Here is a 21,477-nt window from a genome sequence, read left to right as displayed (position 1 = left end):
ACTGTTTACTGTGTTCAAGATGGTAGTAGTCTGCATCCTTAAAAGGAGAAGAAAGTGATTTGGCACCTCACTTCTAAAGAAATTGTCAAACCATTTAATATATTAAAGCGATACATTATTTAAAAGCATTCTATTTGTAGAATGCAACTAAATACCTTGATCAATACAAGGCAAGGCAAGCAGTAAAAAGGTAATGCTGTTTTGTAGCAAAAGCTTGGACTGAAGGTAGGAATATATTACAACAACCAGGGAAAATCATGAAGTTTTAGCATTTTTTTTCAAGTGCAATATTTGTTATTGTCTCTGTAATTTGAAGTAGGAACTTAGTGTGATAAGTGTTGGAGGTTTGGAGGTGCTTCTGTTCCTACTAAAATGCATGGGAACATGAATACTCGAAGCCATGGAAAAGTGCTATATGCACGTAAATAGGTGCTTGATTTAATTACAGATAAAACAAATGTCCAAATCCAGTTTTTCTGCTGGTTATCTTTAATGTTTTTTTCAGAAGGAACACATGTTTCCAGAGGTCACATTCCAATGAGATGTTTTCTGATGGAGTGGTTAATGCTGTATTTTCGTAGTCTGGAATTTTTGTAGCAAAAATTACTGCTCCTTAATAATACTAATAGGATCTGAAAGATTTTTTTTTTTTTTTGTAGAGGCTCGAAGTTCATCTAAATTTCCATTGAATTTGTATTAAGAACACTTCAATGATCTTTAATTTTAATTAAGTAACTTTACTTGATTGAGACCAGATGAAACTGGACTACTTTTTATGAAACAAAATACCACACTTTACTGCAGAACTTTTAGATCTATATATGCCTACTCTCAGATTTTCCAAAGGAACTTTTCTGGTCAGATTACCAATACCCAAACAGAATTCCCTTGAAAAACTATTATTAGTGGATAAAAAATGTTTTTGTTTGAAAACTATGTTCTTGAAATGATGCATAATACTTTTGAGTAAAATTGAGATGGGAAATTAATTTTATTTCTTGTACTAACAAATCATTTTGATCAACTTGAGTCTGTTGCTATATAAAGTACTGTGGTTTTTGTTTTGTTTTTGAGACTCTTTGTAGCTTACTGAGTGGGTAGGTAGCTCTAGTAGGCTGCTTAAGCTGTTTGCTAACAAAAGTATGTTTGTGAGACTTACTGTGGCATGTCACAAGGTTGTTTATCTTTAGAGTATGAAAGAAAGACTGAAACTTTGCAACTATGTTTCATTGTGTTCAGAACAGAGAAAACACTGATTTAAAATGAACTTTGTATCAAATTTGAGTATGAGTGGACTTAGAAAAACTTACTGCTTAGCAATACTAATGAGTAGCTGGTAGCTGAGAAATGTAAAGCATCTAATGTTCAAGCATTAAAATTGTGTTAGAATTTGCTGCTCTTTGTCTTTTAGGATTGCTTTAGCCTTTCCCTGTATAGAGGATCCTGAGTATTTACCAGATAAAATATTTCAGGTACACCTTACAGCTTCTACAGTATTTCTTAATCTCCCCAAACTGGAGGGAGGAAGACTCTGAGGACAGCGGTAAGACCCTCAGTTAACCAAATGAAGGAATATTTTATGCGTAACCAGGAGTCCTTTCTTCTATTTAAAAGTTTCATTAGACTTACTGAGCAGATATTCATCTGCCAAATAATCTGGTTGTGAGAGTATGCATCGTTAGGAAGCTACCGTAAGAGGTAGTCAGATGTAAGATGGGTAATGACCTTTCCTTAGATGGATCTAATAGCTAGAGTAAAGGACTCAACAGTGGAATTGGCTCCCTTATTTCTCCAGTGTAAAAGTATTGATGGTGTGTGAGCGCAAGGTATTGACGCTCTTGGAAAGTTGCTGTCCTCTTAAATAAAAATTCAAGGACTGACTCCAAATTTCTGCAGGGTTTAGAAAATGCAGTGTGGAATCTCTAAGGTAAATTTAGAGTAATTGACTTAAACGTAGTTCTTTTTGGTGAGAAAGGGAAAATGTCTGGGTTGATTTCTAGAAAGCATGGACTTTTGCAGCATGTAACTTCTAACAAGTAAAGAGCATGGCGTTCTACATGCTGTGAATAAACATGAGTTTTTTTACTTTTTCATGTAAGCTGAATGCATTTTCTTCACATACTACACTTACCTAAAGTTTCTACTTCTATTTTATTTGAAATTCATTCTTTTCCCTCTGTTTTGTTAGAGTAGGTACATTTACTTACTAACTTAGATTACTTCCCTGAGATGTAAATGAGGGGACTGAATTGCAGGTCAGTTTGAGAGCTGTCTAGGTTAAAAAAACAACAAAAAACAATTATTTTGTTGGGCAGGTGAACTTAAGTTTTTTTGAACACTGAAATCTTCATTGGTTTAGCATCAAAACTGAGTACGTTGAGAAAAGATTTCTTGTAACATCTTTACATCCCAAGTTTTTTCTCTACTGTATTTGATATTGTTTTAGCTGTATAGGTACAGATCTAGTTAAGACAATGAAGAATCAAAAAATTGGCTTTGGCGGGCTAATGGGGTCAAATTTATGCTTAAGTACTAAAACGTTTGATTCACTTCCTTTATTAAACACTGGTACATTTTCAAACTAGTAAGCTAAAATTAGGATGTTAGTTTTGAAATGTTTCTTTTCTATGTGTGGATCCTAGTGCATAGTTTCACTTAGTGGTTTTGCTTGAAACATTTACAAAATCGGATGCAGTCCTGTTAAGATTTTAAGGCAGAAACTGTCATTGAAGGTACAAAGAAATTCTGAATGAGTGATTCATGCCGTAAAAAATACTCTTTCTGTCATAGAAACATCTTCTCTGGTTCTTGAACAAAAATCACTGATCCATTTTTCAGTTTTTCATGATTCTTTTTTGTTGTATTTATAAAGGTGACTTCTGTTTCATTGAGACAGCTGGACAGATGAAATCTTTCTCCCGTACAGTTTATTCTTCGTGCTGTTAGCTGTAGTAGTGAAAGTTTGGGATATGGCATAAACTAATATGCAAACATCTTGCCTGCTTAGAAGCTCTCAATTTTTGATCATGTTCTGAACCTTTGTCCAGTTCTTTAGTTCCCCTTTGACCTCAGATGACGACTGACAGAACCTAGTTGCAGAGCAAGCCTTTAAAAGCCCAATTTTGATTGCGGTTTATAAGGGCACTGTAGAATATTGTTGTGAAAAGAGCATTGCCAATTTGAAATTATTTTCATGTTAAATGTTTGTTAACCACTAAACATAGTTCTTATTTTCCACATCACCTAGAAAAGATGAGAGCTTATATACGAAGTACTAAGTCATTAACTTCACTCTTAATGTCATCTGCATTTTGTTTTGTCTTGTCCGTGTACTTTTTGGAAGGAGTTCTTGAACGTGCTGTTATGCTCTAAAAAAAAATTACTGCTCTCAGTAATTGTTATGTTGAAGCAGCAAAGGTAGTAGGTAGATATTTGATGAAAGTGTGAGGGGTAGAGGTGGACTTCTAATACAATCTGACGTGAGTGCAACACTAAAAAAGCAAAACTCCCAAATGGCTAAAAACAGAGCACCACAGGGCTATCTGTGCGAATGGGAAATATCTTGAATATAATAAAAAGCCCACAAGGTATTATTAAAGGAGCCCGCTCAAACCACTGTAACTGTTGCAATTCCAAAAGGTCAAACTAATGTTAGATTGCTTAAATCTTATTGATAATACAAATCAGCTTCTGGGTAAGCAGTAGGAGGACATCAGGTACAGTACTAAAGTATTTCTTAAAATTAATCTTGGCCTCCTGCCCTTGTGGTGTTCCCCCTATGAACCGAAGGAAAAGAGATTGCGCCAGAACAATTTATCTTTTTTCAAGCTCAGAGAAAATCTTTAAGTTTCATTTCCAATTTGATAAGAACCGCCCAATCTTAATTGTGTTTTTTGCCCTTTGAACGTAAAGTATATGTAGTTAAAGTGCCTTGTTCGGTAATTCATAGCATTTCCTATTCAGATTGAGACCTGAGTGCATCCAGCTATGCCTTCAGTCTAGAAGCAATCTGCTCAGGAAATTTCATGTTAACAGTGTTTAAGTCAAGCTTTTGAATATGGTGTATAAATAAATACTGATCTATGAAATAATTTTTATTTTGCTGAGCTAATAAACTATTGAAAAATTGCTAGTTGAAATAAGTTTCTGGAAGTACCACTGCACTAGTACTATTTACTACTATAGCATAAACTTTCTGACCAGATAATCTGGTCAGAAACTAACACGTGGGGAGGATGGACTGCAAATCTTTAAAGTAACATTAGTGAGATAATTAACATCAGGATAAGTAGGAAAGTATATGCAGAGTAGAAACACTATAGAAGTATTTTGATCCAGAATACTGACCTGATAAGCTTCTTTTTAATAGAAATTAAACAAGTTTACATTTCGGCTACCAATTAATAGTTTTATGCATTAAATACTGTTTTGCAATTTCTCTGGCAGCTTTTGTGGAGCTTCTAAAATACATAGTTCAGATGGGTGTTTATATAGGATTGCCTGTATATGCATGACAAAATACTGTGCAAATGGCCTTCAGAAGTCATTCATGCTATAGTTCTTTTATACGAATATATAGTAACTTTTTGGTAACACTATCTACTATGCTGCTGACAGGCACTGTCAAAAGCAATCTGTAGCAAGCAGTGTCTGTTATCCCAATGTTGATCCATGAATGCTAATATAAATGCAATTCAATTGATTTATTATTTTAAGATAAGCTTTCCACTAGTATAATTTCAGACATGTCCTATTTTGGGGAGCGGGGAAGTGTCTGTTTCAGCACTCTTGAAGCTCTGTCGTTTCTATTGATATTTACAATTATTTCTCCTTCCAGTTCCTCTCCTGGGGTTTAGGTGTTCCAATGTGTAATTATAAATGAATTGCTTCTACAGCAGCAGTGGTTGAGGTCTAAAGAAGAGAAAAATGTGGCTTCTTAATCTGTTAATTTTATTTGGCATCATGTCTTAACACCAGTCCCTCTGTCCCTACTTCTCCATAACTTTTAGCAGATACCACTGGCCTAGGAGGAAGCAGCAGCGCAGAGACAGGAAAGTATGGGAGGGTATGGGAGTAGTTAAATATTGTTTAACCTTTCTTTTGTTTCACAGATTCATAGTGAGGACTGTAGGAGTGTGGTGACCAGGACTCTTTTTTTTTTTTTTTTTAATCTTCTATTCAAGCATCAGTGGCCTAAGAGTGTTGGAACCAGCTTCTTGTTAAGTAGTTCTGGCGTCAGCTACCATTCCTTATTAAATTCAGGTTGCAATGTTATCTTGCCTCGTGTTCTGCTGGACATGAGCAAATAAAGTTCAAAATTTTCCTTTCTGATTCTGACAATTTGGGATGTATTAGTCTCTGCTGTAAGAGTGTTACCAACTAGTATGAATGTAGCTCATATGCACACAGTACACAAGGTACTAGAGTGAACTGGATCTTGCATGCAAACATGAAAAGGCTAATTTTTAAAGAGGCCTTAAAATGACTGTGCTTTTGAAAGACCTGCAAGAAGGTAAGTGTTGGTGTAGAAGGGACAGCCAGCTAAATTATGGAGATCATGGTGTTTTCAGCACTAATAGAATACAGTTTTTGCTTTGTATGTTAAAATATCCAGGTTTACAAATTAATTCTTGGTGTGGTTACTTGTGTAACATGTTTTTAAGTTAAGGCATAGTCTGCCTGAACTCTGCAGTAATAAGATTACACGTTTTGGATTTTGGCTTGAATCTTTTTCAGACTAAAGTGGGAAATATGCAAGAGAATAATGTTGCTGTCTCTGATCGAAGCAGCTTATCTGTCTTCTGCTGAGGTTTACCAGCCCTTTAACCTGTGAATCCTGGCTTCCCCTTTTTGATCTTCAGTGGCGTCTGACTGGCTTTTACTGGCATTTGGTGTTAGAGGAGAAAGAAGCTAGAAGGGATGTTCTTTAGAGTCATAAAGTTCATCCTAATCCCTTAATATCATGTGAGCTAATATTACTGTTATTAGATGATGGGTTTGTTTAGAAGTTCATAAAGTGTTAAGCATTCTAACAGTGACAGCTTGTGAAATCACTTCAGGCTGTTTCTGCTGTTAACGATTTCTTCTTCACTATCCTCATCTAATCTGAGTTCTTTTATAGACTAGTAATATTCGCAGTTAATATGAAGAACAGATTATTTCCTTCGTCTTTGCAACACTTAAAATTTCTCTTTTTATCTGTTAGTCTAAACAGCTCTGTTTTCCTCAGTCTTTCTCATCTACATGTTTTATAACTGTCTGATAATTTGTGTTGCTCTCCTCTGAACTCAGTTATCTCTGTGATGTACAGCACCCAAAATTGGACTTGGTATTCCTACTGAGTTTCTTAAGTGTTGAACCGAATGCGAGATTATTTTACGGGTCTTGCAGACTATCTGGTTTTGCAACATCATGGGGGTGTTTTTTCATTTGTTCAGCTTGTGAACCACTAAATCTGATTTCTCTCTAGAACAAACTGCTACTTGGCAAATTGTTACCTATCCAGTATTTGTGCAGTATACTTTTTCCTGTAACTATGTAGAACTTTGAACTTCATTTTCCTCCAGTTTAGATGAGGTTTACTGTTTGTTTTCCCCCCCCCCCCCCCAAATACTCTTCCATCACTTGCAGTCTTTCCAAGTCTTATCTTGGACTTTGGTTTCTTTCCAGAAATAATTCTTTGTGCTGCTTGGATATGGCTTAGTTTCTTACGGGATTGCATTTTTTAATCTAGTACTTTCTAAAGAATGGTCGGAATAGAAACTGGCTGGCTGATGAGAGACTAGATCATTTAGTAGTATCTTGATTAAAGGCTGAGTTTGCATGTTGTTCTGATGGGAGCTGCTTATCTGATTCTGAAGCTGTATGCATATGTGAATTTAAGATTATCTTAAATGTTTGTATCCATTAAAGCTGTGACCAGTCTGCAATATGTTCCTACTTAGAACAAGCTCCCTCCTCCATCTTGTCTGAGTGTTAACAGGTAGTCTCTGTAACCTCAACAGAAGTCTTGAATTTACCCTTCTCTCAAAGCCCTGCCCCCAAGCAGTAGTTAACTTAGTTTGAGATGCTTTGCTTCTCTTTCATGTAAATTAGCTAAATATGAATTGACTATTTAAAGATTAAAATAATGTTTTGATCACTTTATAGCCATGTGGGTTAAGCAAGTTGTTCTGAAACGTCTGGAAGACTGTTTAAAGAATAATGTCTGAAAACTATAGGCCAAAATACAAATTAGCAAAGCTTTCCCTCATGGATGCAATAGCAGGTGAAAGATAGTGTTTGAAAAGTACTAACTCAAGATCACATAGCATGAAAAGCTGTGACAGAACTGCTAAGCTGTTAGGAGTCTGTCGGTCAATATTTTTGATGACAGCATTGTAATGCTATTTAAGGAAAAGTGATGGACGCCTCTAAAATAATCTTAGCGCTCTTCCCAATGATGAGTCTTAATGATGAGTGATTGCACTAAATGTGCAGCTGGCCACGTCGTAAATAACCCGTACCCTTGCTGTAAACAAGTGGGATTCTAACAGTAAACTCGAGGGTATTATGGATTCACTTTGTGAAAATTGTGGTAGATAATTTTGAAGTGTATCCTCTATTCTGCATTGTAATGAGGGGAATGTCAGTGCTTATAACTGGCAGAAAGATACACAATATTTTAAAGACTTAAGTTGTCCCTGGCAGATGGCAGTACTTTTTTGCATTGTCACCCCAAAAAACAATATTAATCTTTGAAAGAGACCTGTGTCAAGCTTGACTTTAGGGGCAATTGCCTGCTCAAATTAGTGTCAGCGCTGCTCTTGGTACGACAAAAAGGAAGCGCAGAGCTGCAGCGTGATAGTAGTGAGTGGTTAAACTGCTAAAAGTTGACACTTGTCAAATAGACCTGCATTCTGTTTACTCGGAATTATTACTCATCAATCCACGGTACTGTGTAGCAAGTGTAATAGAAAAACTTTCACTAAAGCAGAACTCATTGCTGAGTTGATACCAATAGACCAGAGTTACACCCTAGCCATAGGGAGTAGATGCTGCTCAGCCACATGGGTGGGGTACACAAGTAGCAGTGGTATGTGTTCAGTAACATTCAACAGAGGTAACTCTGTGCCAAGGCCTCTGTGGCTTTTTTGGTTGTTGTCGCCTCCCCCCCACACCTCCCCAAAAAGCAAATAAGGGATAAATAGCTGCAGGAGCTAATGTGACTCTAAAAAGCTGAGGGAGACTTTGAAAAGAGGAATTCCTTTTAAAAAAAAAAAAAAAAAAAAAGCAGGAGTTGAGATCTTCTGCTTGTTTAAATTCTGTATTGCCCAAATTGGAAGCTTTTAAGGTGATGCTTTTAATACAAGTTATGCAGTAGAAGAATAAGCAGAATGTTTCTTTTTGTCTCTGTTTAAAAAAAAAAAAAAAAAAGCTCTGAAATAGGAATTGGCTCTCCATTTAGTGTCATGTAGGTGAATGAACTCATTGCAGATGAATCCAGGTTCTGGTATGTTGAACAGATGTATTTTAAATGGGAGAGGAGGAAGAAGAGAGGTTTAATATTAAACTCCTATTGTTCAAGTGTTAGCTATATTGATTGGTATGAAGGTGGGCATTGGTATGCTGGGTTTTGAGGAGAGAGAAGAGATCAAATGAGAGGTGTCTGTGTCTGTTTTCCCATAGTAATCTGGAAGAAGTGGGTATTTCTGTATGACTTCAAAGTTGCTGGTTTAAGTAAGCAAGTATAGGAAGGGCTGCTAAGCTAAGTATCACTTGACCTAATGTATGTTATGGTGCTGATACTTGTAGAGAAGCTGCTCCTTCAGGAGATTATTAGATGTATGGCTTAACTATAAGTTTCTTTAAAAGACTAATTACTCAAAGTTGAATTAAACATGCTCTTTCAAGAAGAAAAACTGAACTTGCATGTCACACACGTTCTATTACTGTAGCATTGCTATCAGCAGGTGCCCTTAATACATGCAGTGTTGCTTGTCATCTGTTACTAAATTTGCTAAGCACCCTTCATTGCTAGTCATTGTGTATTTCCTGAAAGAAGACTTTGGGGACAGCTAGTGAATCAGCAGTTTTAGTTTACTACATAAGCATATGCTGCAGTAAGCCTAAATGCTGTCATTGCCAAACTGTTGAGACTTCCCTTTCAGGAAAGAAAAAAATAGTTCTTTGTCTCTCTTGGCACCATTTCGCTGTTCTTGGTTCCATGTTCTAACAGCTGCTCTAAGTTGCAGCTTTATTAATAAGTACAGTTGAAACTGTTTAAACCTCAACTAAAGTTTTCAGTCAATTCCAGCTGAACACACTTGATTACTTATGAACAATGCAGGCTGTTTCACTGAGCAATGTAGTTTTTATGCCTGTGTCCAGTTACATTTCAGAATAAACATTTTCATTTTAAAAGTAAATTATTATTCTCTGAAGAATACCTTCTCATGAGGTGGAGACCTGGAACAAGTACACTGATGTCTAACTGGACATACTTGAGCAGGAGGTTGGACTAGAGGCCCCTTGCAGCCTGAGTTAGTCTATGATTGTACAGTAAAACTACATTTTTTTTTAATAACAGTTAAATCCTGCTTCCTTGTTTGTGTCAGTATTTTCTATTTCACATCAGGAGGACTCCCCATTCCTGTCTTGAAACGATCCTTTTTTTAATAGTGAGATTTTATTGCCTTGAAGTTGCAAATTTTCATACTTTGTAAAATAAAGGATGTGATTTAATTCAGTCTCCTTGGAGTTCTGCTTTATTCTCGCACTGTTCTAAAGTGCAGCTTCTTATTCCCATTCTTATTTAAACATGTCCCCAGATACGCTAAACTGGGGAGAGCTGGAAGTACGCTATCTATTCCATGCATTGTGGTGTGACATTAGTAGGTTGGATGAGAAATCTAACGGTTAGGTAAGCCTACCATTTTGAAATGTAAAAAAGGAAAGTGTAAAGATAAACAGTAACAGCTGATTAAATTACGCTTCTCGTAGTGCAATCAAACAACAGATAGGATTTGGGAATGTATTTGAGTGCATCTAATTGGTCTTCAGAGACTTACTGATTTTGGCTTTAATTGTTCGAAAGAAGCCTTTGTGGTTGCTAGACTCATTTCTTTAGCAACATAGATGAAGTGCCCTGCCAGCAATGCCAGAGTTGTCCGTAGCCACCAAGGCAATTTGCTTGGCTCTTGGCTGCCTCTTTTACTGGAGGATTCCTGTGAGTGGACAGGTATTTCCCTGTGCACCTAGGGTAAAACCCATGCTCCATTATGGATTTGGGCTTGGTCACATGAAGAGGAAGTCTGCAATGTGTGACCTGAGGCTGTGTTTAGAAGCAAAGCTCAACTGGCTGGAAAGGTGGCTTATTAGCAGCCACATTTATCTGTGTAGTGCATCAGTACGCAAAATGCTTGAAGAGAGGGCTTATCTTCATAGATCCCAATGGTGCATGGACAGTCTGCAAATTTTATTTTATTATCCTGGACTGAGGGGTAGCTTTTGCATGAAAAAGCCATAGGTTCAGTTTTCTGTTTCTGCAGACGCTTTATCGTGCATGAGCTAGGCTGTATGCAGACCTGTCTGAACGTAAAGGTTTGACAGCAGAGTCTGCGTGTTGTCACTGATGTTCAGAATGGGCAGGGAACACCTTGCTTGATTGCCAGCAGGCTGGCTTCTCCTGCTCACTCAGCAATGGCAGGAAGCCTCCTTTTAATGTATTGCAGCGCAAAGGAGATAGCCGCCAGACTATAGCCATTCACCTGCGGAGTTACCCCTCAGTGCAGTGTCTGCTGACGATGGCATCGGTGCTTGGAGCAGTTACTCAACTCTTAACACCTGGGATGATTTTCTCATGATGAATTCTGCAGGAATAGAGCACTTTATGGGAATTAGCAGTGGGATTGGATTTTATCACTGTGTAGAGAGTATGGGAACCTATAACATACTTTATTCTGAAGACTTGTTAAAGAAAGCAAGCTTTCTTTCATTGCCAGTATGTCTCAGTGGTAGTTTAGCCTTCTAACAGCACAGTGTGCAGCTAAGGCACAAACGTTCCTGCCAGAAGTGCTTATATGGTATATACCGAACACAGTGCTGCTGCAATGAAATAAGACAGTTTGGCTGTTAAGAGAAGACTGAGTTACAGAAATCTACTAAACTACTTGTTTTATTGGTAGTATGCTATGTAGCCTGTTGTGGGGAGAATTTTTGGTACCCAGCACTGCACTGGCTTCATTTCTCGTGTGATTCAAAGCATTTTACCCCTCTGGAAAGCAGTAATAACAAAAAAAGTGACACACAGCTTAATGCACAACTTAATGATGCTTCAGCCACCAGTATTGCAATCCAGTGCAGGAGGTAATGTTTATCTTGAAAGCCCTGAGTGTTTTAGAACCTGACTCCTCCGGTTTGCTTTGCTGCGGTGTACTGGAAGCAGCCTCTTGTGGCTGCGTTTTCCTAGTTCCCAGGTTTGAAACTTCAAGGGCAGGGTAGGTCAGTGCATTGTAGAGACCTGTGCTGTGCTTGAAGTTGTTTTTCCTATTGTCTTGCACAGAGGGTATTAGCTTTCAGCAAATAAAAGCAGCCTGTTTCTTGTTGATGAATGAGTAATGGCAGCGTATGGTGGTTTTTTTTGTTTTTTTTTTTGTACTGGCTGATGAAGCTGAGCTTTATTTTTACTGGTATATTACTGATACTATGTATGTAATGTAAGATAACATTTGTAATTATCGAAGACTAGATTTCAGGAAGTTGCATTGCATGAAACAGCTGTATAAATAACTATCTAAATAAGCTTGCTTAAAATTACTGCAATGGGGGAACTGAGTTATATTTCAAGTTAAATAACTCTGTACCGCTCTTGCATGACTTTTTGTGGTTTTGAAAGGGTTTAACCAGAACTTGATGCTTCTCAGTGTGTATATGCCTACAAGGAAAACTAGTGTGAGAACCTATGTAATGAATACTCTCTACTAGCTAATCTGGCTAGTATATAAAACTTATTTTCACAATGAGCTCTGTTTGACAGCTGCAGGCTAATGGCTGAGGAAAAGACTTCTACTTGGACTTGGGTACTTGAGATAGAAATGTTTAGTTTCTGTAGGTCATAAATAGATAAAGCTTGCTTTCTTTAACAAGTTAAACTACATTAGCCTAACTATTTAAAAATGTTAAATGAAGTTTTAAGAAACCTATGCCTAAACACTTGTCTGTGCTTAATTTGGTGCTAATGACTTTGGACAATCTTAACTGGGAATTTAATATGCTGTTAGTTCACTGTTTTGACCTGCGTAATTCAGAGGCATAACTTCAGAATAATTTCATTAATTGCTGTTAAAATGGTGTGTGCCACTTCTAATTCATTGTCATTCAGTGATAGCTGTTATTGTTACTTCTTGCATACAGCACAGAAAACTTTATACTCATTTAGCAGTGTTTCAAATGTAATTATAAAGGCTAAAGGTAAAACGGCTCTGTTCTTAATTGTCTGCCAAGGAAAGGTTTGTGTGCCGGGAGACTGGAGCAGAAACAGGATAAAGGTTACTTTTGGGCTTTGACCAATAGTAACCTTTGGACGTGCCTGTTTTCCTTTTCGCTATTTCCCTCTAGTGGTCACAAGGTATATCGACTTGAGGGGTTAATTAAATCAACTCGTATCGTTTAATACTTACACGTATTGATAAATAATCCAGCAGGAATACAGGCTGTGTAGAAACTTAATTTGTTCAGTTGTGACCTGTTAAAATGCAATGTATTATGTGATATTTCATAATGGGAAAACATACTCTGCTTCAGATGGGCAATACAACTACCTTTTGGAGATGATCTGAATTTTCATCTTTTTGGATATGCAGGTGTGCCCTTTCTTTGCAACTCAGCCATGCAGAGTTCTTAGCATAAGCTAAACTTGTCTGTAAAGTGTCTTGAGCCTTATGAGGTGAGAGCTGTACTATAGGCAGATTGTTGCCTATTTCTGGAACTAGGTGTTATGTCTAAACACTTGATGTTAATTTATCACTTGAACATGATGAAAACAGAATGCTAGACTTGTTTTTGGCCCACAAACTAACCTGAGGATTATAGAATTAAGTTATATGAGTATTTGTAAACCAGTTCATGTTTTCATTTCACTTTTTAAAAATTCTATCTTAATGTAGGGACCTCTATTGTTTATTAGGTGTTTGACTGAAGATCTTATAGATGCTTCTTATAGTTCAAACTTTTTGCTTATCATGCCAAACTGCTTTTTTGTTTATATAGTTACTCTTTCAGAGCTTCACCGTTATCGTTTTCTATCTTTTGGGGGGGGAAAAAAAAAAGAAAATTACTACTGACGGGGCTATTGCCTAGTTAGTTTGTGCTTAAGACGTGGAATCTTTATTTTGTAATATTGATGTATGGTTGGAAACAGGCTTAAAGCTTCTGCTGATAGCAGGGTTCCGTGTGCAGAAAGAATTTTTAAGCCAGACTGGGCTTTTTCTAGACAAACATAGTTAATTTTGAGACAAGTAGAAGGACTACAACCCCGGAAGACTTCAGGAATCTGGATAATGTGCCATATAATATATGTGACCCAGGGAGTACCATATTTCATATAACACTATTGTTGTTGTTTAATTCTGCTCTAATGGGTGCAACGAGCCTTCATTGGTATTTGGGGGAGCTTTGAGTGAAGTGGATCTTGAGAGCTGATTAAACAAAGGCTATAGCAAGAAGAAAATGGGAAGACTAGGGAATAAGCCTTGATAGCCAAGCAGGGTATGTTAAGTTTGCTGGGATTTGAGGTGCAAAACAAGCACTGCATTTAATGTAAAACTCCTTTTTCCTTTTTCCCAAATTACTGTTGTAAAATTGTAATTTAAAATGAATAACGTGTTCTCAAAATTGTTCTTCAGGTGTAGGATCATTTTTTCTTAAAAAATCAAACATTATATGGGCTCTTCCATCCTTGACAGTACCAACTTTATTCAGCCTCCAGTGCTACCTATTGCATATGCTGGAGTACACTAAGCATTTAATAGAGATTTCTACTCTGCTGGCAAGGATTGAACAGAGGGGGGAAAGCAATCTGTTCCTGTGTGGCAGCAACAAGATAGCTATTAATTGAGGTAGATGAATAGGAGACTTAATGGTATTCGTCTTTTTTTGTCTGGAAGCATTTCTTTTGTTGGTAGTTTATCTGCCTATTGATAAGCCTTCCCAGACGTATGCTTATCACTGTAGTTCTGCATTGCTCTAAGGCTTTCTGTAGTACGTTTCTCCCTGTTGGGCCGTAGTGGTACTGTGCAGGTGAGAATGCTACCTTCACCTGACCCAGGGTGCTGTGCTTTATATTCTAGAGTTGCCTGATGTAAGAACATGTCTTCTGAATGACTAAAATTTAGGCTTCTTAACTCAAAGATTGAAGCTGACTGAGATTTGCAACAAGTAACCCTTTGAGCAAAGGAGGAAAAAGCTTTGCTGTTTAACCATGACCTCTCTCTTGAAATCTGGTGGTAATCTCCAGTCCAAGACTCTTCAGCGTAACACTGACTATAGATTTGTTTTTCCACTTCTGAAGAGAGATGACATTAAATCGAATACTTCATTATTTTAAATAGTCCAAAAAAAAAAAAAGAAGAGTACAAGGTTATCATTCCTTCTCTGTTATTTTGAAGGAGAAACAAGACATTACTTGAATACCCATGTTGACTGTAAATGTAATTTAGGAAAACGTATTTGTTAAGCAGTATTAATTTTTGTATTCCTGAGAACACCTTGCTGCTTTGGGGACTGTGTCCGAGCATCGTGCAGGCTTTCCCTCCACCTAGTGGGCGCCTCATGGCCGAGTGCGCAGGAGGAGGGTCTTGTGCTCAGCTGTGCGTTGCTGCTTGCTTTCCATGCCTGCTCCAGATTCGTCTGCCTGCTAGTACTTGTGCATCATCTGACATAATTCCCTTTTTAAATTTAAATACTTAACTGTGATGGAATAATCTAACTGTTAAATGTAATTTAATATGCCTATTAAAAAGGAGAACTGCTTGGCAAGTGCCTCCAATTACCATCAGAACTGTTCTCGTTTTCAAAGGTATAGTTGTGCATATGGACTACCCTTAAACCAAGACTAAGCTGTATGTACTTGAATAAACTTATTCTTTTAAAATCTATGGTAACTTCTGGTTTTCAAAGCCTTGAAACAAATTGAAAATTAATTTCAGTATATTGGGAGCTGAGACTAGAACATCAATGCAAGCTGCTTAGTTTTATTACTAAGTCAGCATGCAAAAGTAAGTAGATATTGTCACATTGATTTTTGGCACTTTTGCTCAGGAAAGACTTTTATTCTGTAAATCACACTTTTCCACAGAAGTTCCCAAGTCTAAGAAGCAGGATTTCAAAGGCATTCTGTTCCTACCCTTTCTTGTAGGCTCCTGGATGTCTTAGCACTCTGTGTGCTGACTGTTCTAAACTTTGTGGAGTGCCCGTCCCTCCCTGTTCGGCTGGCACAGAGCGCTGGTTCAAAATGCTGAATGAAGAGATTTGCAGTTGCCGGGTCATATTTGGCGAATACAGTCTTCCTGCGCGTATTAATCGTTGGGAGGTCTCAGAGAAGTGGTATACATTCATGTAACTAAACATGGCTGTGAACCACATGGATAATGAACACTGAAGGCTGCTAGTCATTTTGTAGCCAGACCTTGCTCTTCTCCCTGTCCTCTTGCAGCTGTGCCTCTTTGTCAACCTCTGTTCTCCTCTGCAGTGTTTTGTGTATTGGTACTGCTTCTTGCCCCTCTTCCTTTCATTAGAAAGTGGTATGTGTTTCCAGAGCTTATTAAACAGTGCACCACTCTGACTCAACCATTAAAGAAGCCTGTTGTGTGGAGGCCACACACGGTGACTTACCAAAAGCCTGTGGAGCATAAGATCTTCAAACTCCTCGCTTCTCGTATTACTTTGACAGATGAGTGTAACAGTTGATAATCTCTGTGGTACACTGCTGTAGTCTCTATTGTTTATCTGTTGTCTTAATACATGTACTTTTCAACTCAAAATGCCTATTTTGCCTTCTGTGTACGTACACTTATATCCTGCGGAATTGCAACGCTTATCACTGTAGGAGAACAAAATATGTCTACATTTCTTTACCTGTTTTTGCAATTGTGAGGAAAGGGCACGTTAGGACCTTTTTAACTTTTTGGTTTCTAAGAGCCTCCTGCACCATGCTTGGGAAGGCTGCATGCAGCGGGGAGCATCATCCAACTGCTGTGACCTGGATTGTGAAATTCTTGTCTCTGCCTTCCTGCTGATTAATGACCTCCTCTGTCTGGAAACCTAAAATTTCCATTTCAAAGCCTTTAGAACAACTGATAAAGCAGGCCTACAGGCACATGTTAATTGTCCTAACTTTAGTCTAACTACATCCTGGACTGCCCCGCTTGTATTTGTGGCGTTCTGCTTACTATCTGCAGACATCCCTAGACAGCCTTCTTAGCTCATCCCAGCATTACCCCCTCTTTCTTCAAGTGCGTAGAGTTCTTTGCAGCGTGTCCAAAAATGCCTTTGGAGCATAGGTGTTTGACAGACCTCTCCTGCTTAGTCCCCACCAAGTCTTTCATAGTATCTTCCAGCACTTTTCACTTTTTTTGTTTTTATTTGTTTTGTTCTCCTACAGTCTTGTTTTTCATAAGGTATTGTGGTTTGATCTCTTAAATTTTTTAGCTTGTGAAACGACAGCAGTAGGATTTTACACGGTTATTGCAGAGAACGTGATTAGAATCGCTGCATCCTAACGTCTGTTGTGGCACCTCCTAGGGTGAGCCGTATGTCTTGGGAGGGAGGAGCTGCCTGCTGCATGTGTGTTATGTAAAATAATAAATAATCTATAACGCAAACTGAAAATATGTTTTGATGGACAAACATGTACATTGAAGCACTTAACAGACATTAAATGGAGACATAATCAAAAGAATTCTTGAAGACATGAGAGTATTTTTTTTTTTTTAAGTGGGGGAGCTTTCCCATGAGTCTGTGCTTTACTCCAGAGTATTACTGACCCACTTTAGGAAATCCTTAACTGGCAGATCAGTGTGAGCTGTAATGGAGGTCTGCGATATGCTTCTGCGAATACTCTAGCTATTTTACTGAAAGCAGCTTTTCTGATGTCCTGTCTTGTTGCTGACAGCAGCATCTGCTCCAGTAAAGAATCACATGAAGTGTTGAATCATGTGGCTCTTTCCTCTCATCCATCATAATGAAAAAGCATTTTGAAAGGATTAATGGATTTCATGCAGCAGTATAGAAGCTGAAGAAGTTGCAGTGTGCTAACAAGTACCAGTTCTGAGTGTAGCTTTGAGGCTACCGCATATGCATGGAATTCCAAAGAACTGCATCTAGATAAATGAGCATGGTAATTCAGCATTAGTGCTTAATGCTATAGGTTGATACAACTTGCAAGTTATTTTATTTTCAAGCAGTGAACTGTTAGCTTCTATCATATATGGACCCTACTTGCTTTTCCAATTTTTATCCTGGGAAACTAAGAATTCTATAAACGGAAGAAGTTTGTGACAATATTCCTCATCTCAGTGTAACTATTTCTGCAGTGAATAATTAATGATGATCCGCTTTGCAAGACATAAACGCAGCAGCGACCTGCTCTGGTTTAGATGTTGCGGTGGTAGAATGGTGGGCTTTGCATGATGCATGCTTTTCTTGTTTGCATTAAGCTGCTTGTGTGTGCCTGCAGTGAGCTGGATGACCTGTCTGTGCATCAGATCTAAAGCAATACTTTTGTGTGCTTCCCCCTCCCCATAAGGATTCTTGATCTAACTTTCTTTTTTTTAATCTTCCCTTTGGTTGTTAAAACACAATTCTGTGCGAGAGAGTTTAATCAACATGATCTGTAAATGCGCATGCTTTAGATTCCTACTGTGTGCTGTTTAATCTGCTGAGCTTGCTACTTGGCTACAAATAGTTAAAATTGTCTAGATGCTTTTTATGTGGCAGCTTTTTATTGGTTTTGCAAGCTGATAGGTCGCTGTTTCAAACACTGTTTTGAATCATGGAAAAACTGTTTAATGGAAGCGCAAGCACAAATGACCATCTAATATGTGTGTTGCTGAAAAGGTAGCTCTTAAAAAATAAATGAAAAATTAAATATGGGTAGATTACTTTTGTTTTTATTCTCTGAATTAAATTATCATTGACTATAAGGATAGCATTGGAAGAAACAGAGGAAATGCAGAATGCAAGTCATAAGGCTTTCTATTTCTAATTAAAGTTGTGTCTGTTCTTTGGATATGACCTTGAATATGACCAATATTCAAAAATATGGTCGTTCAGAAGCTTTATTTGTCATTAAACTTAGATCTAGTTTTTTCATAGTTGTGTCTTGCTCGTTGTATCCTTGCAGGAGAACACAATCGGGAAACGTTTGCTGTCCTCTCAGAGTTATATAGAGAGAAAATGCTCAGTGCCGTGGTTGTCTTGGCTACATTTTAAAATTCATCTGCTCATGAAGTCATATCCTATTGAAATGAAAAATTTTGCTCTCTTTCTAGCTTGCACAACTCAAGCAGAAAACAGAGCGAGTTCCGCTCTTTCAAAGTGACTATAGTAACACCATGTTCAGTGACGTCTGAATATTTATAGCATATGATTAAGTAAACACTGACAATACCAATAAAACAGTGCGATTTTGTTTAGAATTTCATTTAGAGAAAGTCCTAGCAGAAATATTTTATGATGTTCTGAGACTTTAAAACTTTTATAAACGTTCTCCCAATGCTTATGCTCAACAAACACTTTTTTGAAACGAAATAACAGGATCATGTGCTTAAAGTTCTTGATTGTCCTTTTAAAATCCTTTTATCCCTGTACATGCTTTGCTTTCATTTTTCAGGCTTTTGAAGGACTTGAAGTCCATAAAGAGATCTGAAAGCCCTTACTTGAGTATTTGCAAAAAAGGTATTTTCAGAAGTAACCAAAGCTTTTCCTCATTTAACTTCTACATACTCAAGGTCCTAAAACAGTAAATTAAAGTACAGTCTCTGCACTTTAATGCAAATGCATTACAATTCAAAACAGTATCCCAAATACATTGCTAAGTTGTACTTCTTAACACTTGAACTGACATTCCAAAAGACACCTGTATATCAGTATGAAGATTTTTACCAAAACCTCTGTTCCAATATGTGTAAGCGATGCTCTAAAGTGAATAGTCATACAGATTCTGAAAAACTGAGTGTTTAGCACCTCTGTTGCTGCACTTCTATAGTTTCTAGAACTCTTCCTCTTTGAACCTGAGCTAAAATAGGTTTAACTGCATGATTTGTAGCAGACAATACTAAGTGGCATATACCTCCAAGAGTATGACTTAAGGAAATTACGTCTTGTATCATTCATTTCACTCTAAGCTGTCAATGAACTTAAGTTTCCATTTCTGCTGTTTCAGATAAGTTTCTCTAAATTTTTGCTGAAATAAGCAATGAAACTGAGGCATGGCTAGTTCAATTTTCTTTAAAACAAACAAACAAAACCTCAAAATGTATCCTAAATGCTTTGTAAATTGATCACTTTGCTCTCTTCTTCCAAGACTTTATGTAACCACAACTTTTTTTATCATGTTCTTTTCTCAACTTCTCTTCTTTTGCTACTCATGCTATTTGTGTTTAAAGCACTATTGTTTGCTCAACACGTTCTTGTCTTCTGCCTCGTTCTTCAAACAGACCAGTTAAAAACTGACTCTTTGCTCCTTCATCCTTGTTTCTACTGGATAATCTCATTCACTCATGTTCTTTCAGGTATTATGTGGACAACTCTGGGACTCGTGTTTTCTTTTTCAGTCTTATCTTTGTTTCTCCAAAGCTGTGTTTCTGTCCTGCTGCTCCTTTGTGGCCGAACATAAGTATTGTGTCCCGAGTGTCTCAGTACTGTCCAAATAGTCCTGTTTCAGCCAGCACTTGAAACAACTGTTTTTCTCCTTTCTCCTTGTTTTTAATGCTCTTCAAGTTCATTTGCATCTTAATTTATCAGCACTTTTCTGTCTCCTGAAACCTATGCTTCTTCCAGTTCTTCCTTAAGAAGTTCAACAGCTAGAATTTCATTGCTAGTTCTTGCTTGTTCCATGTCGTTCAGTCTTCCTCCTGCTCCTTTGAAACTTCTCTGCTACTACAGAATCTTATTCCTGTTAAAGGTCCTTCGTAATGCTGTCCCTGTCTGCTTGATCAAACTCTTATGTTAACAGTATTTTAGATATTACTCTCAACTACCTGTTTTCTTGCGTTCTGTTTCAGGGTTTTCCTTCTTGGCCATGCATGACCCACTCATATTAACCTGTAGAGAAACATTTTTCTTCCAGTTCCTCAATATCTGCTTCTGCAGTTTCATTTGTGAGAAATTTGTCAAACATAATGATGTTAGACATTAACGTTTTCGTACTATTTTAATCATGAGATATGTTTTTCATGACTATGTAATTTAATTAGTTACTATTATTATATTCTCCCTCTTGCTTTCAGTATCACACCTTGCTTTACGTAGGTTTATATGTCCTTTGAAAACAATTCAAATTGTTCAGTTCAAACAGGTCTAATATAAAGAACGTTACTGAAGTCTGGAAAAAGCAGAATTTAAGATGTCAATGATATCTGCTTTTTTAATGATCTTTATTTTGCTGCTTCTAAACTAAAATGCCTCAGTAACGTGGCGGCATTTGAATGACTGGGAAGGATTGACTCTGGCTGTTTGTCTTCGAACTGAAGCAATGCTAATCCTTTGATTAGTTGCCGAGTGCTGTAGTTCCTTTGAATGCTGTGTGAAATTGCTTTGTAGGGATTATAGATACCTAAAGGACAAACTTTATGCCTTTTCTGAACCCTTAAATATTTATTGTCTTGTTCTTTTGGGAGATATAATTGGTTGTGGATAAGTATTTTTTCTAGTTCATTAGGATATCAAAAAATAAAGGTTCATAGTAACTTTACAGAACATAAGCTATATTCTTAAATTGGCAGGCAAAATTTGGGTTACTAAGCCCCTACCGCTTCCTGGCAGGAAACAATTGGGCTGGTTTTGGAGGAAATGTCATTAATTTTGCTTTCATGATTTCTTCTTCTAATAAAAGCCTTAGCACTCTAGTTCTGTATGTACGTATGTATGTTTGTTTTTTAGACTGAATCTGGCTATGGATCAGAGTCAAGTTTACGACGCCATGGATCCATGGTGTCTCTTGTGTCTGGAGCAAGTGGGTACTCTGCAACATCCACCTCTTCGTTCAAGGTTAGTGACTAATGTTTTCTTAGTACTGGTGTGTGAATAAGATACTTAGGTAGCTGGAAAAGAAATACTTTCAGATATGTGAAGAATTGCTCACAATTATAAAAATATAAAATACCAGCTCTTTGGTTTACTGTAAGTGTTAGTAATTCAACATGTGATGATGGACAGATGATAAAAGAAGCTTTCACGTGCCTCTGTGCAGTTGTTCCTTTTAAACTGTGGCATCATCTT

The 21,477-nt window shown here is 37.4% G+C and overlaps 1 protein-coding gene across 2 annotated transcripts in view; it reads left to right on the top strand.

The window, feature by feature from the left end:
* Positions 1–21,477, top strand: part of CERT1 (ceramide transporter 1) — a 79,755-nt gene that overhangs the window by 22,852 nt on the left and 35,426 nt on the right. For both annotated transcript variants that reach the window (XM_068925526.1, XM_068925525.1), the window contains exon 4: positions 21,139–21,246. In XM_068925526.1, the coding sequence (XP_068781627.1) occupies positions 21,139–21,246 (108 nt within the window). The remainder of the gene's footprint in view (positions 1–21,138; positions 21,247–21,477) is intronic.

This window comes from Struthio camelus, chromosome W (assembly GCF_040807025.1).
Source record: "Struthio camelus isolate bStrCam1 chromosome W, bStrCam1.hap1, whole genome shotgun sequence".
Classification (NCBI taxonomy): domain Eukaryota; kingdom Metazoa; phylum Chordata; class Aves; order Struthioniformes; family Struthionidae; genus Struthio; species Struthio camelus.
This window is presented reverse-complemented; position numbering and strand designations above follow the sequence as displayed.